This window comes from Ovis canadensis, chromosome 3, assembly GCF_042477335.2.
Source record: "Ovis canadensis isolate MfBH-ARS-UI-01 breed Bighorn chromosome 3, ARS-UI_OviCan_v2, whole genome shotgun sequence".
In the NCBI taxonomy this organism is placed as follows: Eukaryota; Metazoa; Chordata; class Mammalia; order Artiodactyla; family Bovidae; genus Ovis; species Ovis canadensis.
In genome coordinates this window covers 221,667,874-221,693,450 of record NC_091247.1, presented here as the reverse complement: position 1 = coordinate 221,693,450, position 25,577 = coordinate 221,667,874, and the positions used below count along the sequence as shown (strand labels likewise).

At 57.5% G+C, this 25,577-nt stretch overlaps 2 protein-coding genes across 6 annotated transcripts in view; one reads left to right on the top strand and one right to left on the bottom strand.

Annotated features, from left to right (window-relative positions):
* Positions 1 to 13,789, top strand: part of TMEM184B (transmembrane protein 184B) — a 54,885-nt gene extending 41,096 nt beyond the window's left edge. For 3 of the 5 annotated variants that reach the window (XM_069585981.1, XM_069585980.1, XM_069585982.1), the window contains 6 exons: positions 3,064 to 3,154; positions 3,628 to 3,703; positions 6,603 to 6,694; positions 7,491 to 7,660; positions 8,118 to 8,312; positions 11,420 to 13,789. In XM_069585981.1, the coding sequence (XP_069442082.1) occupies positions 3,064 to 3,154; positions 3,628 to 3,703; positions 6,603 to 6,694; positions 7,491 to 7,660; positions 8,118 to 8,312; positions 11,420 to 11,661 (866 nt within the window). In that variant the 3' untranslated portion in view covers positions 11,662 to 13,789. Of the gene's footprint in view, positions 1 to 3,063; positions 3,155 to 3,627; positions 3,704 to 6,602; positions 6,695 to 7,490; positions 7,661 to 8,117; positions 8,313 to 10,364; positions 10,386 to 11,419 lie in introns of all 5 variants that reach the window. The other 2 variants (XM_069585979.1, XM_069585978.1) reach the window with 1 other exon arrangement.
* Positions 13,790 to 15,441: 1,652 nt separating this feature from the next.
* MAFF (MAF bZIP transcription factor F) lies at positions 15,442 to 24,686 on the bottom strand. The gene is made up of 3 exons (XM_069585983.1): positions 24,362 to 24,686; positions 17,861 to 17,926; positions 15,442 to 17,270 (listed from the first exon to the last, which is right to left on the bottom strand). The coding sequence occupies exons 2-3, from the start codon at positions 17,894 to 17,896 to the stop codon at positions 16,806 to 16,808; spliced, it is 501 nt and encodes a 166-aa protein (XP_069442084.1). The 5' UTR covers positions 17,897 to 17,926; positions 24,362 to 24,686; the 3' UTR covers positions 15,442 to 16,805.
* Positions 24,687 to 25,577: the final 891 nt, after the last annotated feature.

Below are 25,577 nucleotides of genomic sequence, written 5' to 3'. Positions count from 1 at the left end.
GAACATGGCGATGAGACAGGGGACCAGCCAAGGACAAGGTGGCGTCGCAGCTGGGTCTGCCTCTGGGATTTAGCAGAGCGACCTGAATGTACCCCCAAGGGGAGGCCTGAGAGATCATGGCATGATGTGGGGACTCCAGAAGAGGTTTTATGTGCATTCCACTCACTTGGCTGTATACACAACTACCCCAAAACAGGCTCATGTAAAACAGCCGTTTATTTTGTCCATGAATACTACAGGTCAGGAATTTGGACAGAGCACACTGGGGACAGTTTGGCCCTGCTCCGTGGTACCTGGGCCTGAGCTGGAGAACCTGAAGGCTTGGGGATGGATCATCTGATGTCTGGTTTACTCACGTTGCTGGCAGTTGATGCTGGTATCAGCTGGGGGCCTGGGTTCCTGCCACATGAGCCTCTTCATGTGGACTCTTCACATGGACCAGTGTGGGCTTCCTCTCGGCGTGATGGCCGGGTCTAAGGGCCAGCATCTCAAGAGAGGATAAACCAGAAGAAGGAGGCCTTTTCTGGGCTTCCCTGGTGGCTCGGTGGTAAAGATCTGTCTGCCAGTGCAGGGGACGTGGCTTCGATCCCTGATCTGGGAAGCTCCCACATGCCTTGGAGCACCTGAGCCCTGCACCACAGCCGTTGAGCCTATGCTCTGGAGCCTGTGTGCTGCGGCAGCCAGAGCGCATGCGCCCTAGAGCCGGTGCTCCCCAACAAGAGAGGCCACCGCAATGAGCAGCCCACGTGCCGCAACCAGAGAGGAGCCCCTGTGCTCGCCGCAACTGGAGAAAAGCGTGCACAGCAGTGGAGACCCAGCACGGCCAATAAATAAGTTTTTTAAAAAGTTGTAAAGAAAGAAGCCTTTTCTAACCAGAACATCAGATGTCAAAACGCTTTGCTTCCCCTATGGTCTCCCCGGTTCACCCAGATTTGAGAAGAGGGAAGAAAACCCTCATCTCTCAGCAGAGGAGTGTCAGCGTCTGGGGATGTGTCTGCCTTTGGAAAAATGCCATTGACTACAATATAGCTGGACCGTTTGGAAGAGACACGTCCACTCCTCTTGGCCTTATATGGTTTTGGATAAAACCGTATTAGTAGGCTGACATCAGATTTGGCTTGATGCTCCTCACCTCCTGCCTTCAGATGCCCAAAGTTCCTATCAGTGGAAAGTGATCCGGAGGCCAGTCAGTGGAGATTCCCACCACATACAGGGCGCTGAGCCTTGTCAGGGGACAGCAGGCCCCCAGGGAAGGCGGGCAGATAAACAGCCGTGACCGCCGATGCGGAGGGTGCCAGCCACTCTCCTGAGCACCTTGCGTACTCACAGAAACCCCACCACCTCCTAACTTGATAGGCGCTCTTTTGGGCCCTGTTTAACAGATGAGAAAACTGAGCCACAGGGAGGCACCCAGCAGAGCCACATTGGGAACCCTCCGCTGTGTGTCTCTAGGGGGATCGTCACAGCATAGGTGGCCGGTGCTATGGGTCCTGTTTATACAGGGTGCCACCTGGGCCCCTGTTTCACAGCCCCAGACATGAACCCTTAGTAGGTTAGACCAACTGAGGGGTGTACAGCCCTTTCCAAGTTGCTAAAGGCCAAATTTACCTGCAGACGTATGGCCAGGGTCTGCTGTACTCCAATTCCAGGCAGTCAAGCTTCTATGTTAGTATATGGCAAGGGCTGGGCCCATGCTAATCCCAGTCGGCGATCACACTCCGGGGGGAAGGGCTGCCTGGTGTCTGCAAATCAGCAGGTTCTGTGGATGTGGGATGCACAGGTCCCCATGGTGATGGCCAGGGACTTCTCAGGAAGGGTGATGTCTGACGGGTTGATGGTTCCAGGAGTGCAGAGGGCAGGGCACAGGCAGTGGGACCCCTGAGGGCAGAAGCACGAAGGGCATAAGACCCTGCCAAGGGGAGGGGGGCACCTTGTGTTGCTGGGAAGGAAATGTGAGGGGTGTGCAGGAACCAGGCTACCTGTTGAAAGACCTTGAGCTGAGCCAGGGGCCTGCTCTGGGAGCCTCGAAGGCCTTTCTGCTGCACGCGGATGGCAGGTCAGATGAGAAGGGGCCTGCTGGCTGCAGGGCTGCTGGTGCGTCTCCCTAGATCTTATCCCCTGACCCTGCCTTGACCCTCCCCTTGGCCTCACTCCTTTGCTGGACGCCTGTCCTGTCCCTGCCCCGTCCCCTGGTCTGCCTCCTGCACCTCTCCTCCATGCGTCCTCCTCCTCTCTGTGCCCTGGCTTCCGGCACATCCTGGTACTTCTAGCACCCTGCAGGCCGCAGCCTTCATTTGCTGACCCCTCAGAAGTCCTCTGACCAGGAGACCTATTACAACGTGGTGCTGTATTTATAGCACTCACAGCATACTTCTACTGAGCCCCCGTTGGTGGCTGTTGCAGATTTTGTATCTTTGTGGGCGATGTCAAGCTGTGTCCTGATTCAGAACGCGCTGGCCCAGCTTCCCGAAACATTTGCATTGTATTTTGGGCACCTCTCATACGTTTTGTTGTAGCTTATCGTGCTATAGGCTAAGATGCTGCTACACGCTGATGAATGCATAAGGGTTCTTTCTGTCTCATTCTTGCTGAGAATTTCTCCTGAGATCCTTCTGGAGAATGTTTAATTGTTGCTTGGTCATAAAACTGTGATCTGTAACACAGAAACAGGAACGTATATAAAACTAGTAAACAATTATAAGGCTAAAACCCAGAATGTGCACCCTGCCAGCTCTTCAAGCCCCCAGCCTGCCTGTCCAGCTTGCCCCTCACAATCCTGCATTTGGTGGTAATCACGTTCTTGCCTTTCTTTATGGTGAGCCCGGCAGCGTCTGTGAGCACCGTGGTTTAGCTGGGCCGGAGTTTGATTATACGAGTGGAATATCCACTGTGGGTTCTTACATTCCTGAGGTCCGCCCCCCACCCCCGCCACTTCCAGTCCTCCCCACCTCCAGTCTCTGCCTGTGACTGTGGTTCATTCACTTTCATTGCTGTTTAGAATTCCACCATCTGTTTATCCGTTCTGTTGATCTGAGTGGTTTTCTCTGGACTTTGTTTTCACAGCCTTGGTCATCTATAATTTCCTGAGCCTGTGCTATGAATACCTCGGAGGGGAAAGTTCCATCATGTCAGAGATCAGAGGGAAGCCCATCGAGTGAGTATGAAGTCCCTGGGAGCCCTCCCCACCACCCTGTTTCCTGGGTCTGACGTTCTCTGAGCCGTCCTGGCATCAGCCGGTCACACAGACCATCTCTGCCTGTGACCTTGACCTACTCTGCCTCTCTTGCACCTCCTGAGCGAGGTCATTCACTGGGACTCTGGGGAGGGCCTGCCTGGCTCTTTCTCTTCCTGTCCTTTCTTGTTTGCCTGTGTTTTCCCTCTTGCAGCTTTCACATTCAGTGCCTTTCAGGTTGATTTGTTATCCCAAGGGTTCCTGCCACACATGCTGTGTCTCTCCCAGTGCTTGTCCTCAGGCTCAAAGACTGCCCAGGATCCGAGCTTGATCCCCACCCTGCCCCGCTCCACCCCGGCTTGTGAAGGAGAGTGAGGGTGGCCTGCCCCCGCCCTGCTTTCCTGAGTCCCAGCTCTCTCTTTGCTCACCCGCCCTTCTCCACTCGCCTCTTCCAGGTCCAGCTGTATGTATGGCACCTGCTGCCTCTGGGGAAAGACTTACTCCATCGGGTTCCTACGGTTCTGCAAGCAGGTGGGTAGCTCCTACAACTGCGCTGGTCACAGGTTGCAGGCCAGGGACCAGGAGCCTGGGTCTGTGCCCTGGAGCGGCAGCTGCAGGGACTAGGCTACCCCTGGTTGACAGAGCAGCAGAGGCAGGCATCAGGCCAGGAGGACCCTGCTCCCGGCCCACCAGCGGGGTCCCCATTTCCTGCGAGGCACCCTCTCCTCGTGCTGTCAGGGATGCACGAGCACTAGCGGGGTGTCCTCAAAGGAGCATTGGCAGGTACCCCAGGCAGGAAGTGCCCCCAGATGCTTGCTCATTTCATCCAAATCTTGATGTGTGTGTGCGAGTCAGAGGAAGTGCATGGCGATTCTAGAATCTCAGTGTGAAAACTTATCTTCTGTGGCTAGAGCCAGGAGGGTTTCTGCGTTGAGGAACACGGTGGAACAAACCTGCGCAGCCTCTGGTTCTTTCCCCATTTCCTACTTGGCAGGCAGCCCAGCAGCTCCCAGTTTCCAGATCCGCCCTCCCAGTGGTCTCGAGTGGCCTGGGAGGAGGCAGCATGGTGTTGTGCTCAAGTGCCTGGGTCTGGGTCCCTGACCGTCTGAATTTGAATTCTGGCCTCTCCTCTTGACTGTGTGACTTTGGCTAAATTACAAAACCTCTCTGAGCTTTGGTTTCCTCTTCTCTGAAATGAGTATAATGATACTTAACCTCAAGGGATGGTTTGAGGAACAGATGAAGGAAAGCCCTTAACACAGCCCTGGCTCTGAGCCTGCCATCCCTTGCTCAGGAAGGCCTCAGGCACCATGCCCCGCTGGCAGGACCCTGGCTTCATCTCCACAGGGCCCATCAGCCCATCCAGCATCGAGCAGCATCATCTTGGGAAATGAAACTCACACCCCATCCCCAGACCTGCTGGAGGCTGGCCTCTCTGCTCTTTCCTGGGCAGGGCCACGCCCTGTGCACAGCCCCACCCACAAAGCCCTGCTTGGACAGCCAGTCTCCAGTTCTTCCAGATCTTCCTTCCCTCGGGTGTTTCTAAATTCAAAACCTCCCCGTGGGACCTGCAGGGAAAGAGTTCACACTGTCCCGGCTTCAGGGTGGGGCCTCTCAGAGCCTTTGTTTACTAGTGCTGGCCCAGCTGTGACTCTCTGAGCTTCTTCTTGGAGGATCAGATTGTGTACGAAGTGTTGATGCCAGATCACTAGCTTGGTTGCCTTGTTGGAAATTACTCCCCAGCCTCGTGGGCCCAGATGTTCCGCTGCTGGTCCTGGAGGTGGCGGGGACAGGTAGTCAGAGGCGAGAACTAAAGAAACCTCTCACCCTTTCCCCTTGGAGAGAGGACACCGCGGCTCTGTCATCAGGGCCACTGTCTGGGTCTGAGTCTTCTGTCGCTTCAGCCAGCCCCCACCATGCTGAGCCAGGGTAGCACCAGCGCTTATTTGGGACACGCTACTGACCTTCCCCAAAGGTGCTGATCCCGCTTCCTTGAAGGGGTGGGGAGCAGCGGGGTTTGTGGGCATCACCCATCTAACCCCATCATGCACGCCTCTCATCTTGGCAGCCCTGCAGCTCAGCTCGCCCTGGGCTCCCCTGCAAACCTCACTCAAGCCCCTCTCAGATCAGAAACTTAGGGTTCCACAGGTTACTTTCTCTGCTCTGAGGTCCTTGCCCCATTTGGAACCACACCAGCTTAGCCTTTGAAAGCTAATCCCATCTCCCCAAGCAGGACCTTGTGGCAGACATTTATTGGGTTTCTAGAGAGTGGTAAAGTGAAAGTCGCTCGGTCATGTCCAACCCTTTGCAACCCCTTGGACTATACAGTCCATGGAATTCTCCGGCCAGAATACTGGAGTGGGTAGCCTTTCCCTTCTGCAAGGGATCGTCCCAACCCAGGGTCAAACCAGGTCTCCCGCATTGCAGGCGGATTCTTTACCAACTGAGCCACCAGGGAAGCCCAAGAATACTGGAGTGGGTAGCCTATCCCTTCTCCAGGGGACCTTCCTGACCCAGAAATCAAACCCAGGTCTCCCACATTGCAGGCGGATTCTTTACCAACTGAGGTACCAGGGAAGCCCCTAGAGAGTGGTGCTTCTCATAATTACATGGGCCCTGCAGTTCCCCTTGGCATTTACTGGGGCCTCTGGAGGGACTTGTGGAAACTCGACTGAGGGCTTCTTTCAGTGGCAGAGGCCTCTGCTGAGTGCTCAGAGGTGGGAGACCTCCAAAGGCAGCCTGTGTGGTCTTGTGCTTCAGTCCCTGCACAGCGACCCTGCCGCAGGGGGCTGGTTACAACCATCCTTCACGCACAGCCACTCAGAGGCTGAATGACTGCCCCCTCGAGCTTCCGCAGTGGGTAGTTGATGAGGCCAGAATTCAGACTCATGTCGGGACTCCAGGCCTTTCTTGGGCTTTGGGCTACTTCCTATTTTGGGGTCATCCCCATCGTCAGTAAAACCCCAGCTCAACATAAATCCTAGACCCAGGCCCAGAGCATGGGGCAGAGGGCCAGACCTGGGGTGGACGAGGAGGCCCTCACCCACCCAGAGTGGGAGGCCTGCTCCCCGCTGCCACCCTCACACCAGCACTTAACCCCTCGCCCTTGTCTGCTGTCTGCCCCTGGGCTGAGCTCGTGACCCTGGCTGCCCCCTCTGCCAGTCCTCCCGTCTCTAGCATGTCCAGTGGTCGCTCCTGTGGGCTCTCCGTCTCTGTGTCTCCTCCATTCTTCCTTCACACCCTCCTGTCTTCGCACGCAGCTGCATCACCCTATTACTGTCTCATGTCTTCTGCAGACAGCAGTTCCCCCGGGGGCAGGACACTGGGCCTCTCCCATCCCCTGGCTTCTGGCACCAGCCCAGCTGGCCAGAGGAGGTGCTGCCTCCGTGGTCCGTGTGCTCAGCCTTGCCTCTTGCCTTCTCCCCAACAGGCCACCCTGCAGTTCTGCGTGGTGAAGCCACTCATGGCCGTCAGCACCGTGGTCCTCCAGGCGTTCGGCAAGTACCGGGATGGTGACTTTGAGTAAGTGGCGGGTCCCCTCCTCCAAGGTGCATGTGGGGAGGAGTGGGCAGCTCTGCCCAGAGGCTCAGGCTCTGGCTGAGGGAAGCAGTGGCCGCAGACTGGCCCCACGCCTGTGTCTGTCGTCTGAGTGGAGGGCAAGCCTGACTCCATCTGTCCTCACGCCTCTCTGCACCCCTGAATTGCCAGGGCTGGAGCCTGGCAGTGGTGCCATCACACTTGGCCCTGCCTCTGACAGAGGAACATCTGTCACCTTCAGGCAACAGAGTGGGGCCCCTGGGGGGAGGGGGGGCAAGAAGGGACAGTGACCATTCCCAGGGAGGGGACGAGAGAGCCAGATCCCTGAGGTCCCCAGCTCGAGTCTCTTCTGCGTGGATTGGCACACCCCACTTGAGGGTTTAGTGAACATGACTGTGTGTCTAGGCCCTGAGCTTGCACACACACCCCCTGTAACCCTGCACGACAGTCCCCGGGGGTCGGTGAGCAAACAGAGGCTCCGAGGGAATGTAATGTGGCTCAAGTGAAAAGAGCCAAGCCAGGTTCTGTCCCTTGGACCATCAGGCTGAGGCCCTGCCCCCAAGGCCGCCTGGAGTCATCTGCCAGGAGCGTGGGCAATGGAGCTGCAGGTGGCAAGGCTCACCGGTGCCCTGCCCACTTCTATCAGTGGCTTGGGGAGCATTGCTCAGGGAGCCTTCTGAGAGCCATGTGAAGGGGCATGCGGGCAGGGCAAAGGGGGAAGGAGGCCCCTTGTTGCTCAGAAGGGTCTGTTCAAGCCTGAGAATGTCCCCGGTTCCCGCAGCGTCACCAGCGGCTACCTCTACGTGACCATCGTCTACAACATCTCCGTCAGCCTGGCCCTCTACGCCCTCTTCCTCTTCTACTTTGCCACCCGGGAGCTGCTCAGCCCTTACAGCCCTGTCCTCAAGTTCTTCATGGTCAAGTCTGTCATCTTTCTTTCCTTCTGGCAAGGTGCGCCTCCTCCCGGCCCCTGCGAGGCCAGCCGTGCCTCCCTGTCCCCTCAACCTCGTCCTCTGCCTCCTGCTCACCATCCCCAGTGCCCCGAGGGCCTGGGCCTCGGGGTTGCCATGGGCGATCCTGGCTGGAGCTCAAAGGGACCTCTGTCCACTGAGCACCTGTGGGGCATGAAGTCTGGGCCCCCAGAGCCTTTCACTGGAGCCAGGAGCTTTGGTGGGATTGCTTCCTGGACAGGGGGATCTCAGGGTTGGTGTCCAGCCAGGACCTGGGGGGTACTTTCCTCAAGGCTCCGGCTTGTGTCAGCACTCCCACCCAATAGGAGAAGCTGTGCACCCTGCTTTCACCCTCCCAGAGGAGTATGGCACTGGGGCGCTATGTGGAGGGAAAAGGAGAAGGGGATCCAGTCTTGGGCTCGACGGCCATGGCGCCCCTTCCATACCTCCCCTTCCAGGCATGCTCCTGGCCATCCTGGAGAAGTGCGGGGCCATCCCCAAGATCCACTCGGCCCGCGTGTCGGTGGGCGAGGGCACCGTGGCTGCTGGCTACCAGGACTTCATCATCTGCGTGGAGATGTTCTTTGCAGCTCTGGCGCTGCGGCATGCCTTCACCTACAAGGTCTATGCCGACAAGAGGCTGGACGCACAAGGTATGAGCCAGGGTCCTAGAGTTGACCCCCGAGCCCCCACCAACCGGAAGAGTGCTTCCTGGCCCTGCCCCTCAGCCCCTCCTGCCTCCCAGGGTCCTTCTGGTATTGATGGATCAGGAGATCAGGAGGGGACCCTCGGTGTAGGAAAGGGGCCACAGAGGTCCAGGCACCCCTGCCCCTAGTTACAAGGTGTCGATGGGGGTGAGGACTGGTCCTGGAAGTCAGTGGGGGTGAGGACTGGTCTGCAGCAGGTCTGGAGTATGGAGACCCTGAGATGATAAAGCACAATATCTCCATGGGAAGGCCAGGACAGAGACCCTAGGATAAACAGATTCCTAAGGTTCCTGATATCGAACAGCATTATCCATTTTGTCCTATAATTTCCTTGTCTCTAAAGCTTTTTTTTTTTAACCTGATTATTTCTAAGAAACAGACTCAGATGGTAATAGCTTTTAACAGCTTTCTTTTTACACCTGCTAATCTTTGCTTTGTGAGAACAGCGGTTGGCAACCCCAGTTGTATATTAAGATGCCCTGGAGACACTCGCCCTCAGAGATTCTGCAGTAGTTGCCCTTGGGTTGAGCCCAGCAGGATGTGCCGACAGCTCCCCAGGCAATTCTGACATGCTCTCAGGAAAAGCAGGGGCTGAGGGCTGCCTCTGGCTGTTGCTGGGCAGAGTGGTAAGGCTCGGGACGAGGAAGAAGAGGCTGGCAATGCCTGAACCAGCTCGCCCCTCGAGGAGACAGGAGGGTCTCGGGAGGAGGAAGTCTCCTGGTCTAACACATCTATCCATGGGGTCGGTTGCTGCCAGCTCCTTGCGTGTGTGGCCGAAGGCCCAGGGCCCACTTGCCTAGGCCCACCACCTGTGCCCACCATGGGCTCACTGGGCATGCTGAGCTGAGTGTAGAAACACTGGCCTGGCCTTTGCAGGGCTCCTCAGGGGGCCCCCTCCCACCTTACTTGTCTTGTGCTTTCCCCGGTTGAGAAGGGGCCTTAAAAACCTGCGGCTGCTATAGGTGTGTGGACTGAATCACCTCCAGGCCTCTCAACTCCAGTGCACCTGACCACGTTCACCCAACACACTTGCCGCCTGGGCATTCTCCATCTTTTTTCTGGTTTGGATTCTGCACTTAGTGCCAGAGGGGCTGTGCTGGCCAGGGCTCACTGCTGCTAGCTGGCATCCCACCCACCTCCCACCAGCTGGAAGAGATGTGGCCAGCACCCTCCCAGTGTCGAGGGCAATGTCCCTGGGACCTGGTCACCCTGGTGCCTTGAGCCTGAGGCCGTGGCTGAGAACCCTTTCTAGACCATTAAGGTCTAACATGGTTTAAGGCCCTGCTTCTGTGGCCCTCCCCACAGAGGCTCTCCACGGTCACCTGGGCTCTCTTCTCGCCCACTGCCCCGAGACACATCCACCCCCAGCCAGAAACAGCGTGGCCAGGCATCCAGCTCTAGCAAGGACCCCAGTCCAGCCTGGGGAAGCTGCTGCACGCCCTCGCCCACCACTGTGCGGGTCCTAGGCCAGTTGTTCACCTGTTAACCACAGTGCCCGGCCTCTCTCAGCCCCCATCAGAGTTGAGTGCAAAGCCAGCTCTGTGGTGTGGTCTCTACCTGTCAAGCACCCTCTCCTCCACGCCCCGTCTATGAAGTGTTGCAAGGTTGGCAACGCACGTAACACGGGCTCAGGATTTCTAGCCAAGCGTGAAGAGAAGTGGGGTGTGGGGGGTCCCTCCTCAGGTGCAGAGGTTGAACTCCGACCAGCATTCTGGGTGTCCGCTCTTGGTGCCCCAGCAGAAGAAGGCCTGAGCCCTGAAGGAGCAGTCTCCTAGATGGACAGAACTGCCCCGGCCCAGGCCTGGAGGGGCAGTGGGGCCACCTGAGTGCCAGCTGGGTAGGGGCGGGGCCTGGGGTGGGGCGGGCAGCGTACGCGGTGAGGTGCCCGCCTCGGTGATGGGCATGAGGTGTTCACTCAGCTGTCTCTTGTCTTCTGTTTCTCTGGCTCCCCTCCCTCTCCCCCTGCCCTGCTTTTGCCCCGGGTTTGGCCTCGGGCAGTGCCGACATACGGCCCTTACGGTAGGTTCCACTCAGTCTGTACGTCTGTCCTGCACGCCACTCCTGTCATCAGCATGAGTCTCTCCCTAGCTCCTTCTCTGTGTCCCCGTCTCCTCCCGCACAAGCACCCCTGGGGCGCGGAGAGCGCCTGCCAAGGGCTGCCCTCCGTAGAGCTTGCCTGCTTCATCCTCTCTCTCATTGTTCTGAAACATGCCCTGTGCATTCTGAGGGCACAGTGCTCGTTGATGGGGAATTGGGGCATTTGGTTCTGTTCTGTGGCAAAGAACGCCAAGGGGGAAAGGGCACGCGGATTTGGGTCTGAAGACTGAGGCCAGAGTGGGGCTCGCCCCCTACGTCTCAGTTGGGGGCCTGGGCCATCTCTGCCCCTGCTCCCTCCCTGAGCCCTTGAGGACAGTATGTTAGGGAATTAGGAGGAAGAAATAAAGAACCCGCCTGCCAGTGCAGGAGAAATAAGAGCTGCAGATTCGATCCCTGGGTCAGGCAGATCCCCTGGTGAAGGAAATGGCCACCCACTCCAGTAATCTTGCCTGGGAAATCCCATGGACAGAGGCGCTTGGCAGGCTGCAGTCCGTGGGGTCTCCAAGAGTCAGACATGACTGAGCAATCAAGCACCTCAAGGCAGGGCCCCCCCTGCCGGAGCCAGGATGTCTGCTCTGCTGTGGGTCCAGGCCCCCGTTGGCCTGTTTGGGTGGAGCGGGCCCTTGGTCTCTCCAGAGTGAAGGGGAGCATCCCACAGGCCTAGACCCTGTCCCGCAACTCCCTGGGGTCCTTGGGTTCATGCCTGCAGCACCCCAGTCTCCACCCCAGCTCCCTTCCCCACTCCGAGGCTACCCCCCGCAACCCCTATCTCCCTTAGAGGTGCACTGCAGCCAAAGGAGCCGTTCCTTTGCTCATCCCTTCTCGTCGCCAGGACCCTGTTCTCTGTCCCAAGAGGGGTTGGTTAGATGACACACACTTGGGACCAGGGGCAGGGGCCCAGCTGCCTTACCCTGCTGCCCAAACCCCTCACCCTACCTCCCGCCTCCTCCCTGCAGGCCGCTGTGCCCCCATGAAGAGCATCTCCAGCAGCCTCAAGGAGACCATGAACCCCCACGACATTGTGCAGGATGCCATCCACAACTTCTCGCCTGCCTACCAGCAGTACACGCAGCAGTCCACCCTGGAGCCCGGGCCCACCTGGCGCGGGGGCGCCCACGGCCTCTCTCGTTCCCACAGCCTCAGCGGCGCCCGCGACAACGAGAAGACGCTCCTGCTCAGCTCCGACGATGAGTTCTAGGGGTGGCTGCTGCTGGCGGGGGAAGGACTGGCCCCTTGGCCCAGGGCAGGGTGTGCCCTGCCTCCGGCCTCACCTCCAGGCGGGGAGGCCGGGTGGCACAGCCTTGGCATCACCCTTTAATTTATTGGACCAGAAACACTCACATATCGCTTCAAGAGGAACAACCCGACGCCGCCGTCTGCCCAGGGTACGGCCCAGGCTCACCCAGGAGCCTTCAGGAATATTTATACAAGGCCACGGCTCTACCGCCTGGACCATGGGGAGAGGATGGTGGGAGCAACTCCCCGTGCCCCTGCAGCTCGTCCTGTGAGGACCAGCCATGCCCAGGCCCCGATGCTTGTGTTGTGGACCAGCGGCTGCCACCTCTCAGCCCCTCACCCTCCTCCCCCAGACGTAAACGCCTCCCCCAAAGACCGTGCAATACTCTCTCCCCGGGGCTCCTGCCTGCTCCCAACCCTGCCCCCCTGGTCCCATGCTAGATTAGCCTCACCTGGGCAGGAGGAGGGGGCACAGATGCTCTCTGCAGACCCTCCTCCCGACCCAGGCCTGCCTGGCATGCTGCAGGGATCAGAGCCAGACACCAAGAGCCATGGGTACCCCCCTTGGAGGGCGCCTGGGTGTCCTCCGGGGCCGCCCCATCTGCCTGCCTCATGCCCCTTCCCCTGGGCCTGCTGAGGAGCCAGCAGTCCACACTGCCCTCCCACGAGGGGTCCTTCTTGAGAGCATCTTGAGCAGAGCCCTTGCATCCAAGCTACTCAAAGGGTCAGGGGCTCCCAGCCCTCCTTCCCCTGCTGGATCCTCGTCTCTCCCTGGGGCTCCTTGCTCCTGTTTCACAGGGAGGGCCTGGTTTCTGCATTGCAGACCAGCTTCCGGAGGAGGAGCAGTGCAGGCGGGAGGGGTGGGGCATGCGGTGGGGAGCCCAGAGTTGGGGGACTCCTCTCTTTGGCCCCATATCCACACAGGACCTGGTATCCTGCCTCATCTGGCCCCACAGCCCATCTCTTCTGTGCCTTAGTCACATATGAAAGCCCCCCACCCCCACTGCCCCTGCCCCCGGCCGTCAGTCTGGCCCAGACACTCCCTGGGGGGCTCCCTGTTAAGCTGCTGGCACTCAGTGGATCCTGTAGTGCAGGGCCAAGTACCCTTGGACAGGCTTCAGGGGTGGCCAGGACCACCAGTCCCCCTCCCTTCACCCACCTCCACGCCCACGTGCATGGAGCCTCCCAGGGCCAGAGCCCCCAGGCAGGCCGGGCTTCCACTGGCCACTGTCTTTGGAGGAGCCTCATGATAATGGGACACAATGCATGTTCATTCAGGCAGGAGTTCCTGTCACATGAAACCCAGAGAGCACGCGGGTGTGGGCTGCACCAGCCTGGAGGAGGGGAAGGGGAAGGGGGCCCAGCCCTGAGGGACCTTGGCATCTCTTTACCTTTTGGCCACTCCTGGACTGAACCATGCCAAGGTCGGGCAGGGGGTTCCATCCCAGGAGTCTTCCCCGGCCTCTTTTGGTGACCAAGCCAGCACTGGGGTTGAGGGGCACAGAGGCCAGCTTGTGGGCCCCTGTTGGATGGGCCTGGCCAGCTGGTACCAAGCTGTGCAGGAAGGCAGCGGGTAGGTGCGGGCTGTCCACGGAGAACCTCTGGGCTGCCCCTGTCATTTGCTTTCATAAATTTGATTCTCCTTCCAGGCCAAAGTGGGCTGTTGACTCCCTGTCCCCCACCCCCGTCTTTGCCTGCTCTGGCCCCTGGCCACTTGCAAGGTGGACGGGAGGTGCCCCATGGCAGGGAGCTAGCAGCCCTCGGGGAGATGGGGGCGGGGAACGCGTGCCCAACCACTCCACCCCTCCTTCCTAGGATGTGTAACCTACCTTGTCTTTTTATTTTTTATTTTTATTTTTTTTCCCAATAGAGTAGCTCTTTGTACATAAAAAATACTTGAAAAATTAATTGTATGATGTATGAGAAGACAGAGTCCCCTAGTTTTGTATCTCGTGTATGACTGCCATGAGTTCCACCAGAAAGCCGCTCTATTTTGGTCTCTGTGACATTTTAAATGCGTGACAGAAGTGAGCAAATACAGTGAGAAAGAAATATATATATGAGATAATATAGCTTGTATTGAAATCTTCTCTGCTGGTGGGTGAGATTTTCTTTTCCCCCAGCTCCCGTGTATGTGTGTTTGGGGATGGGTTTAGTGGTTGTGGGTTCAAAGGTGTCCTAGAAAACCCTCTTCTGTCCGAGTTGCAGGTATAAGTGGTGGGGGGGTCACATTGCCAGACTGAAATTGGGGTCCAGGTCCCCAGAGTGTCTCCCCCTCTTCTGGCCAGTGGGACATTGGTCACTAGGTCCACCACCTCGACACCCAGCAACGGGCGGGTTGGTGCCTCGTGCTGGCTTCAGTCTACCAGCTAAACGGGGTGCACCCTCCAGCAGCCCCATTCCTGCAGGTGTCTCCCTGGGGTTTAAAGAATTTCCTGTGATCCTCATGCCTCCTAGTCCATCGTCATGCCTCCACCCTGGGACCTGGGGCAGGAGGCCTGGAGCACGGCCTGCCCTGCAGTGGGCATGTGCCGGACACCTGGCACCTCCCTGCCGCCTCTGCATGCCCTCTGTGGCCTGGCCCGGCTGACAGGGCGCTCAGGAATGTGGCGCGGGCGGGGAAATTCCCAGCCGCCACCCTCCACTCGGTCCCTGCATGCCTTCCTGCTGTCCTTTCCACGGGCTTGGGCTCTGTGTCTCGGCATCAGGATCCTGGACCCCAGCCTGAGAGGGCAGAAGGGCCTGTGGGCCTGTGGGCCTGTGGGCCGTTTCCCAGCTTTCAGGTCCTCTCCAGAAGCATCCTTCTAGCCCGGCCATCCCTCCATACCCAGCCTCATGGAACTCCTCCTCCTGGCCATCAGGTGCTCTGGGGTAAGCGTTCACTCTGCCTGTGGAAGCTTGCAGCCCCTGGCATCCCCACGTACGACCTTATACTTCTTGAGTTGTACAGATGGGTAAACTGAGGCTGCAAGCGGTGACATAAGCCATCGAAGGTCATACAGCTAGAGAAAAACACACCCCAATTTCCCTGACCCCTGAACCACAGAACACTCCTTCCCAGGGTGCCCCAGAAGCGCTGGCAGGTCGGATTAAATTAACAAAGAAGTCTGGCATGCTGAAGTCCATGGGGTCACAAAACGTCGGCACTACTCAGTGACTGGACGGCAACAACAGCGGGGAGTTTGGGGCCTAGGATGAGACCCAGGGTTGCATTCTAGGCCTGCAGGCTGGGGCGGAGGAAGTCACTTCTCTCTCTGCCTCCCTGTGCCTTTCCGGAACATGAGGAAAATATTTTTTACTTGGCTGTAGAAAGTCAGACCTCAATGTGAAAGTGCAATTCCTCTTAAATTGGGGAATTTTCCTCTCTGGGTGGGACTGTTTATTTGCTGACGGGATGCCCAGGGAATTTAACCCTACATTTCATTGTTCGCCTGGCTTTGCCTTCCCCAGGGAGGCTCCCTGGCTCCAGGCACCCAGATGGAAGGACAAAACCCTGTCTGGTTCCCACCTCCACCCTACATCCCCCTTCACCCCCACCAACCCACCCTACCCCAGTGCAAGCCCAGGTGCTAGATTTAATGATGGGTCACAGTTTCTTCATCTGCGAATTGGAGGAAACCCTCCTACCCAGCAGAGGGTTCTGCATGGGACTGAAAGCAGAATTCATATTGGGGCCCTCATTCAGAACCCACCCCCGCAAAAAAAAAAAAAAACAACACACATAAACCAGGACACGTACTTCTAAACTGTGGAAAAAGAGAACTTGACTTTATTCAGGAAGTCTACAAAATACAGAAGGCGGATAACTCGCTTACTGTAAGTCAGAAAAATAAATAAATTCTGGGGGCCGGGCACTTTTCTTTTAAAACACATTTTTTGGTTGTTTTGCTATCCGGCTTTCCCTAAATATAAGATAAAATGTGTTTTATTTGCAGATATAAAATATAAAGTACAGCTCAGGACTACACGCCACATTTCCCAGGCAGTGGGCGCTAGGCCTCTGGCTGGGGAGAATAACTTAGATTCGTGCAATAAATAAACAGCAGGAAGGGGCAGCTGTCTAATAGGGAAAGGGGAGGGGCTGGGGCCAGACTTCCCAGGAGAATAGCAGTCAATGGCAGTGACCCGCCCCCACCCAATAGGATGGACAGGTAGGACCCTTCCCTTTTTAATGACCCCTATCCCAAGGTTCAGAACTGTAGGATCTGTCTTCTCATCTCCCCACCTGCCTCTGTGGTCACTTCCTTTGTCCCCTTTCTCTTTGGCCAGCTCCCTGGGTCCAGGGAGAGCCCAGGACAGAGTCAGGCCAGCTCCTTCCCTCTCTCCCATCTGTATCACCTTCTCTTTCCCTCTACTTCTCTTCACCTGACTCACAGAGAGCTACCTCCCAGACCACGGAGGCCCTTGCATCACCTTTTCAGGCCCCGACCACTGTCCCCCTGACAACCATGGCTGGACTCTCAGGGCAGCAGTGGAAAGACATGGTTCCAGCTTAACCGCTAAGCATATGTGGCCTTGGGCATTGTCGGGTCCGCTGGAGGCCTGTTTTCCCATCTGTGAAATGGGCTTCACTAGGAGATTTCTAATGAATCTTCCAGCTCTGGAGGGCCAGGCATCCAGGCCCAAAGCAGAGGCGGGAGCATCAACTTCCCAGCTGGACAATCCTACCAGAGGCATGCGGGGTCAAGTCTAGTCTTGTATCCTGGAGGGTGGGGACGGGCCGATGGCACGATCTGAGCAAACAGTTACAAAATGAGGGGTGGCCATCTTCCCCTCGATGGCCCTTCTCTAATCAGCTTTGTATCCCATCCTCCCAAACTAAGAAGGCTGAAGTTTTTAGGAAACGCCAGACCTCGACCTCACCCGACTTCCTATCTCACCAAAGTTGCCCCTCCCAGGGGCCGTTAGGTCCCAGTTTCAGAGACCGCACGAGGAAGACAGGATCTGGGGAGGGAACGTGTGTTCACCACAGAGGGAGCTGGTGGCTGCAGAGAAATGGCACTTGGAGACAGAGGCGGCGCTTAGGCACTTAAGGATGGCAGCTGGGGTCGGAGGGGCGTGGTTTGGGGTATGGGCGTGGGTGGAACCGGCGGGTCTCGGCGAGCACTAGGAGCAGGCGGCGGGGGCGGGGCCGGGGGCGGGGCCCGGCCCAGGGGCGGGGCCCGGGCCGGGGCTCGGGGCGGACTTGACGATGGTGATGACGCTGGCCGGCGCCACCAGCGCCGCGGGCCCGCGGGCGGCGGCCACCGAGCGCGCGAAGCCCTGCAGCGCCTCGCACTTGCCGCGCAGCGCGTCGAGCTCCAAGCGCATGGCGGCGTTCTCGCGCGCCAGCTTGTCCACCTCGCGCTCCAGCTCCGACTTCTGCTTCTGCAGCTCCTCCTTCTGGCACACGCGCTTCACGCGGCAGCTGGCCGCGTAGCCGCGGTTCTTGAGTGTGCGGCGCCGCTGCTTGAGCCGCGTCACCTCCTCGGCCGAGAGCCCTCGCAGGTGCCGGTTCAGCTCGCGCACAGACAGCCCCATCAGCGCTTCGTCCGACAGGTGCGGCGTGTTTTCGCTCAGCTCACGCTTGATCTGCGGGCATGGGCGCGTGGGGAAACTGAGGCTCAGGGTCACACTCTACCCTGCGGGCCCTGAGCTCTGGACCCGGCGCGCAGCAGGTGCTGGGGTCAGCTTCCCCTCCACCGCTAGTGTTCCCCATTCCACGCCAGGGACACTGAGCTGGTGGCTGGACTTGCTCCAAGACTCCGAAGGGGAGCAGGAATCCCCAAAGGGGAAACCGGGTGAGACCGGGATCTGGATACAAAAGGAGCCACCCTAGAGCTCAGTCCGGATTCTAACCCAGCGACTCGGCTGGGACTCAGCCAGAAAAACCCAAGAAAGCACCTTTAAAGTCCAGCCGTTCCGTGGACATTGTCTTCATGGGAAAGTAGGTCTAGAGAGGGAAGTGACCTACCCTGGGGCACACAGCCTATGGCAGATCCCAGGCCTGCTGGTTCCCAGCCAGGCGGGGCCTGGAAAGGCCCATGAATGGCTTCATGAATGCCTGATGTCTGCTGAGCCCCTCTTGGGGATTCTAGGAACTGAAGGGGAAGCTGGGATGGGAGCTCAGCCTGGGCAGGGAGGGAGGGGAGGACAGGAGACAATAAGGGCTGCCTTCTCACCTTCAGCGCTTTGCTGGATAAGGGATCCACAGACATGTTTGCAGAAGTTACCCTCTGGGCTAAGACCTAGGGGAGAGAGGAGACCAAGGTCAGTTTTTCTCCCACTTGGAATAAAATCCAAACACTACTATCTTCGCATTCAAGGGCCCTGCTATCTTAGAATTCATCTCATACCACTTCCCTTGGCCCCAGTGGTCCAGCTACAGTGGCCCCACTGAATGGTTCATTCCAGCCTCAGGGCCTTTGCACTTGTGGTTCTCTTTACTTTTCTCTTCCTTTTATCTCCCCAAAGACTTATCATTTAGATCTTTGCTCAGTGCTACCTCTTCAGAGAGGCTGCTGCTAAGTCGCTTCAGTTGTGTCCGACTCTGTGCGACCCCATAGACGGCAGCCCACCAGGCTCCCCCGTCCCTGGGATTCTCCAGGCAAGAACACTGGAGCGGGTTGCCATTTCCTTCTCCAATGCATGAAAGTGAAAAGTGAAAGTGAAGTCGCTCAGTCATGCCTGACTCTTAGCAACCCCAAGGACTGCAGCCTACCAGGCTCCTCCGTCCATGGGATTTTCCAGGCAAGAGTATTGGAGTGGGGTGCCATTGCCTTCTCCTCAGAGAGGCTAAAACTGGCTAAAACATCCCTTGTACCATATCATATAACCCCGTTTACTAACCCCCAGGTTCCTTTCACACTACTGCCTGCCTCGATTCTGCCCTCCGGCCACAAGGAATTTCTTTCACTTCCTCTCACCCCATGCTTTCTTGCCTTTGGGTCACGCCAAACCTTGTGACACTTCTCCTCCCACTCCCACTTTATTTGGCAGACTCCTACTATTCAGCCTTCTGTCCTGAGCATGGACATCCCCTCCTCCAGGAAGGCCTCCCAGGCTCCTGGGACTTTTTCAGCACCGCCCACCCCAGCAGTTCTACCCTATGTTGTAATGGTCTGTTTCCTTGACTCCCCACCAGACAGGGACCTCCACAGCCAAGAACCAGGCGCACACAGCTCTGGGTGTGAGGCTGCCAGCACAGGGGCTGGCAGGGAGCAGGCACTGGTGAGGTGTGGATTGGTGGCCTATGACACTTTCATCCAGCTTGTCAAGGTCTGAACCTCGTGCCAAGCCCAAATCTGCTGCAGACCGTCAAGAGAAAAACCTCTTGGCCCTGCCTCCAATTCTTCCTCCTTTCTATCTGCTTCTGCATGGCAGGGATGGCACACAGATACCAGGAGGATGGGAGGGAGACAAAGGGATTCTGTCTTCCTAACTGGCTCCCAGGGAGGGTATAGGAAACAAGGAAAGGAACAGTGGATTAAGGGTCAAGCCTGGTTTGAGTCGCATCTCTGTTTTCTTCAGGCTGTGTGACTGTGGGCAAGCCACTCCTCCCCTCTGGGTCTCCACTTTCCCATCTGTAGGTTGTGAACAATACCTATCTCATAGGGTTTTGATGGAACCAAATGTTGCAAACAAAGAGGTCAGTGAGCACCTGGGGGGTTATTAGAATTGCTGAGTCTGTCCAGGAGGGGTTGGGCCTGTAGCAATTCCTGGGACATCGCTTTGACTTGGTGTCTCCTGGCTGGCCAGGGTCACACAGGAAAGGCTCTTACAGACTGTCTGGCCCCTGCCTCCTCACTTCACCCAAGGGGAGGTGGAGACCAGAGAGGGGCCCCTCTTGCCTGAAGTCACACAGCAGGTGAATGGCTGCCTTCTCCTAAGTCAGGAGGAATTCTGAACACCTGTAAAAGTCCCAGGACTGAATCCTGATTGCCTTCACACCATCAGCACGCCAGTTCTCCCAACAACCCTGTGAGGTAATGGCCAGAAAAGTCAATAGAGTAGCCCAGGGTCACACAGCTAATGGCGGATAAAGCCTGGGTCTGAGGCCACATGGAACCACATGTCTCCTCGCAGTGAGGTCCTCACAGGGCACCCTCTCTGGGCCCTGTTTCCCCACCCCTGTAAACAGAAGCACTCGCCGGGCTCCAAGGCTACCCAGCTCTGATGTGCCAGGATCTATGTTGGGCCTGCAAGTGTCACCCAGATATCCAGGCCTCCTGGCTGGCTGTTTAGGGGGCTGGGGTGTTATGTGATGCCCAGGCAGTCTGGGCTACACAGAGAGCCTGATGGGAGAGGTGATCTAAGAGCCTGCTGGGTGCTGAGCAATATGTGGTGGCTGACCGATGCAGAACTCTGGAGGCATGGCCCCTAGGACAAGGCATTTTTCCTCTCTGGACCTTGGTTTCCTCTCAAAGTGGGGACAATCATCATAGTGTTTGTGTGTAAAAACAAGAGGCTTAGAAAGATCAGAAGTGGCAAATGGTTGGTTTATCTCCCCACATTCCTCCCTCTACTCCTAACACGGACATCAATAATCAATTACCGCACTTGCTCTCACTGAGGTTGGACACAGTTCCTGAATCTTTCTCAACACAGCGCTGTTTTCCACTGAGCTTGGACATAACCTCAGAATCCTCCTCAACACAGCCCTCCAGAGTAGGCCAAAGAGGAAACTGCTGGCCATCCCCTATACTAGATAATGGCTGAAGGTCCCATCCTCTCTGCAATTCTAGGTACTTTGGGACCCCAGGGAGGCTTTGAACCTGTTCTTGTCTCCTTTCCTCTTTCTCCTCCTGTCTTAGCCTCAGCCCCTCAAGCACATGCTACATGTCAGCTGAGGCACCCATGTTTGCCCAGGAACGTCCTAGCTCAGCAGAGCCAGGCAGTCACAGAGGGAAAGTCACAAGAAGGTCACACCTCAGACTTTTAGCACTCCAACTTCAGACCAGGGGCTGCTGGGCTGTCAACCAAGGGGCCGGGGTCCTCCACCAGGCAGCCTTGGCCAGTCTGGTAGACCTTGGACTTGAGACAGCAGCTGATGCAACCTCATTGTTCTGTAACTGAAGCAACCAAGCAGCTGTTTGGTGGCAATGGTGGATTGGAACCCTGGAGTCCCCAGCTCAGGGCTCTTTCTTCAAAGCCAGCCACTATACTCCTCTCTCTGAAGGATAAGAGTTGGACATGACTAAGCGACTGAACCGAACTGAACTGAATACTCCTTATCCCCCTATCCCTGCTTCTTCCCTTCCTGAGGCCAGCAGCACTGACCTCCAGGGTCTGAAGGTTCCTAACATTCCCTGGAGGCGTGGCTTAGGGGATTGACAGCTGCATTGCCCAGTCAGCAGCCACGCCCCTGCCCCCCTAGTACACTCAGAGGCATCCTGGAGACGGCCTACCCGCTGGCATGGGCTCCTCTGGCTGCTGAGCCATTTTGCTTCCTCTGTGAGGACAGAAGGAAAAAATGTGTTTTCCTGGGCCTTGGCAGCCAGCACTGGTGGAGCCTCCTCCCTGTTGGAAGGGGAGCAGAGCTGGGAGAACCCGGCACCACAGGGAAGTATGAGCCTGGGGGTCTGCCACCCACTAACACTTGCTGTGTGACTTCAGGTACACCACTCCCTCTCTCTGGGCCCAACACGCCAAACCACCAAGCCTAAGGTACCTCCTAGCGCTGACAATGTCAAAGTTTAGAGAGTCAGATTCTGGCCTGGAATGGAACTCCCAAGATCACCAGCAGAGTAGAGGCCCTGGAGCAAGGTAAGGGAAATCAGGGAAGACTTCCTGGGGGCAGGGGCCTAAGAACACAAACTCAGAGACTATCAGCCTTGACTCTCCCTCTGCTCCATGCCTAACCCTTAAGCATTTCCTCTTTCAGCTGCACCGAGACAAAAAGCACCTGCTCTCTCTGACCCCACCAGCTCTCCTCCCTGTCAGAGGGATCATTACTGACCCTGACCATGTTCGGCCCATTTCATAACCCTATAATGCCAGCCTCCCCTCTAGCCCACGTGGTAGGCCCTTCTGGCCACCACCATGTTCTCTCCCCACACTCTTCCAGGATCCCCATGCTGACCACAAATGAATGAGCAGACAACAAACTCTTACCATCCCCACACATTCCCCAAAGGGACACACGGGGTGCATGTGTGTAAGAGAAGATGTCACTTGAGCCCTGCAGGATCTGCTTGTTTTGGAGAAACTGCTTCAAGAATCTTACAGCCCGTGCCCAGGAGTTCTTGTTTGCCTGGGGCTCCCAGGCCTTTTTCTCTAGGTGTTGTGAAGTTTTACCAGGACACTGACCCAGGGCTCATTCATTCATTCAATCAGCAAACACCCAAGAAGCACCTACCTTCTAGGTCCCAGGCGTGGTGCTGCACCCTGAAGGACCAAAGCTGAATCAAAGCCCCTGCCCTTGAGGTCTTCACAGATGATTATCACTTGATCTGACATTCTGGCTGACTGTCATCTCCCCAGGGAAGCCTTCCTTGATTACCCTGGCTAAGTCAGAACTGTGTTATGTACTTTGTAATCACAGTGACTTCCTCCTCGTACCACCTATCTCAGCTGTGGTTTTGCATTACGTTTAGTGGCTCTTTCCTCAACTTTGTCTTCCTTCCTTGACTGTAAGCTCCCAGAGGGCAGCTCTGGATCTGATTTGTTCACTATCTTATCCCCAGCATCTAGTCCTTGGTGGGCTCCATGGCAACGCAGGCTAAAAGTATTAGGACTGAGGGAGGCACAGGGGCCAAGGGAGCCCTCACTGGGTCCTGGGCCCTACTGAAGGTCCAGGGGTGATTCAGTGGGAGGTTAAACCTTTCGGTACTAGCTTTCCATCTATGACTGAGTCAGTCAGCCACTTCCTCCTGTTCCCTGATCCCTAGCCCTGCTCAGGGATGTTTCCTGCCCAGTTTTGAAGATCTGCCTGCCTGATTCCTGGTGGCTACCTCCCTTACATATTCCACATATTCCTGGACAACCCTGGCCTCCGCCTGGGGCTCTTGGCTCTGTTTTCTCTTGCATGGTTCCCCTGGAAATTAGGCTGTATGTGGAGGCTGTCACACCCCCACCAGCCCACTGCCCTTCTACCACCTTGAATGTTGCCTAGCTGCTGCTACAGATGGGGACTCAGAAGTTACCAGCTGTGGTAGCAGCTCAGAGATCCAAAGTTAAAAGATTATCTGGTCCAGCTCAATGCCCTCGCCCTACACACCCCATGATCCTGTAGCCCTGTGGGTGGGAGGAAGAGAGGGCAGAATAGGACCAAGGAAGCCCTAAGCCCCAGCCCAGCCCTCAACATCCCTCAGCAGGGCATTGATGGAGGAGCAGGGCAGGGTGAGGCGCCTTCTCACAGTAACCCCTCCTGCACCAAGACAAGTAGTCCCGCTGCCTGTTAACCAAGTCTGGCCCAAGTCTTCAACTAGCTCCTCAAGTCCAGTCATCGATAGCTCTGTCTGATTAGCCCCACTTGTAAACTGAAACCACCAGAAGGGCAGAAACCAGCCCCACCCCAACCTTGGGTTCTCACCCTTCCTGATCCAGCAGGTACAGCCTCTAGAACCCAGACCAGCCAGAGGAGTAGCCACCAGGGAGAGGAAGCCTGATATCCCTTCCTACCTCCAACCTTTGCCGTGTTCCCGGCCCTCCACACTCCCCCCACCCCCGCCCTTCCTGTTTCTTCTGAGACTGAGGGGCTGGGTAGCCCCCGGGATAAAGGAGAGTCCGAGGGGAGGGTCTGTCTTCCCCAGGCAGCCAGAAAACCTGGGGACAAGGACCTGGACACCAGCCTACTTTGTTGCCAGACCCACCGGGGTGATGGAGCCAGGGGTGGCCCCTTCACCTTGTTCCCCAGGGAAGCCCGGTGGGATCTTTGATATTTTGCCCCACCCCGTGGCTGAAGGCGCCGGCTCTGGGTGGGGGACAAACACCGCAGTCACGTGGCTGCGGTCCTGGGAAACTCCGGGGAGAGCGAGGGCCTGGCGGCCACCGGCTGGTGGGAAAGGGACAACCCGGGAGAGATTTCCCAGACCCTTGTGACTACGGACTGGGCCATTTCTCTCGCTTCTTCTTTTATTCTTGTGGTCACACTCTTTCGGAGGTACGGTCCGCTGGTTATACAGGCTCCGCCTGGGAGCGTTCACACACACACACACACACACACACACACACACACACACACACTCACATTCCCCAAGGTACTCGGCGCAAGCACGCACCGGGCAGGATACCCAGGACGCTGGCCAGGGAACACACACGCACGCCCGCCCTCGGACGTAAACAAACCGCGCACGCTCGGCCTGCGGGCATCGGTCCAGGGACTGTTCTCACCGAGTCACGTACTTGCACACACCGCCCCCGGCCCCGCCTGGGCGGACGCTGACGCTCGCCAGCCCGCGCTGCCCCTTCCTGCCTGACTTCACCGCCTCTCGGCCCGCGCCCCCAAAAGGGGCCCATTAACACCGCACCCCGCCAAGTTCGTTTCGGCCGCGTCTCGGTCTCACAGGACCTCCGCCCCCCCCCACCACCCCCACCTCGACACCCTCCCAAGCCAGCAGTCCAGGCGAGGGATCCACGGTAGCACCGACTGAGTCGGGCCCGGGGCCCCGCCCCAGGCACGTTCCAGGAGCGCGGAGACCCTGCCGCCCCCTGGCCCTGCGCACTCGTCCCGCGACCCTCACCCGCCTCTCCTCCTGCTTCGCCTGGCGTCCCTGGCACGCACGGGGTCCCGCTGCCGTCTGAGCTGCTCTCCTCGGCCCGCGCCTCGGTCAGCCTCCCCCTCCGGTCCCGACCGCGGGTCGCTCAGAGCCGGGATTGCCTGAGCGACGCGCCGAGTTTTGTTGTGGGGCGGGCAGCGCTGGGGGCCGCGCCGAGTTGTAAGGCGAGCTTCCCGGAATTACTCACTCACAGGATTCCTTTCATTCATAAAAACCCAGTCATACGGTGACGTCACCGCCCCGGCCGCCCCCCGGCCCCAGAGCAGCCTCCCGACTCCCCAGCCCCGCCCCCGACCGGCTCCGCCCAGGATAGGCCCCGCCCCGCCCCAGGCCCCGCCCCTCAGAATTCTCAATCCCGGTTAGAGCGCTGACTGCGGGCTTTCACGCGACATCTCACCGGAGCCGCGCGGGTGAAGGTGTCATTTGCCTCATTTTACAGTCCACAGTCGTGGGCCTCTTCTCCTTTCGACCTACACCCTCTGCCTCGATGATCTCATCTAGTCTCGTGGTTTTAAATGCCATCTGTAGGCTCAGGAGCTCCAGATTTTGTATTTCCAGAGGGAACTGCTTCTTTTTGAGTTCCAGACTGTATCCAACTGCCCACTCAGCGCCTCCACGTGGGTACCAGATGGGGCCCCCATGCCCTGCACGGCCAAGATCCCACTCCTGAGCATCAACCCTAGCTCAGCAACATACACACCCAGTATCTCCATCTCAGCTGTTCAAACCCCAGACCTCGGAGCTTTGCTCCGTACCTTTCCTTTCTCCTCACTTCATGAATCACTGGCTCCACCTCCAACACCACCCTGCATCTGACCACTTCTGGCCACCTCCATTTCTGCCACCTGGTCCAGGGACCATTAACTCAGCTGGACCACGGCCAGTCTCCTGATAACGTCCTCACTTTATCCCTAAAAGCTTTTTTCACACACCAGACTATATTCTGCTTGTTTAACACTCTTCCACCCTTTGGCTTAACACTCTCAAAGATTTTCCTTTGCATTTATAATATAAACTATACTCCTCCCTTTGGTCTACAGGGCCCTAAGCCATCGGGTCTCTGCCTAGCCTCACCTCCGTCACTCTCGTCTCACCCCGCTCCTCTCCAGTCACACTGCCCTTTTTACTGTTCATTTAACACACCAAGCTCATTCCTGCCACAAGTCCTTCGCACTTGCTG

Coding starts and splice junctions, on each gene's coding strand:
- MAFF (XM_069585983.1), bottom strand. CDS start 17,896: ATGTCTGTGGATCCCTTATCCAGCAAAGCGCTGAAG. Junction 17,271..17,860: donor TATCCAGCAAAGCGCTGAAG/GTGAGAAGGCAG, acceptor CCATGCCCGCAG/ATCAAGCGTGAGCTGAGCGA.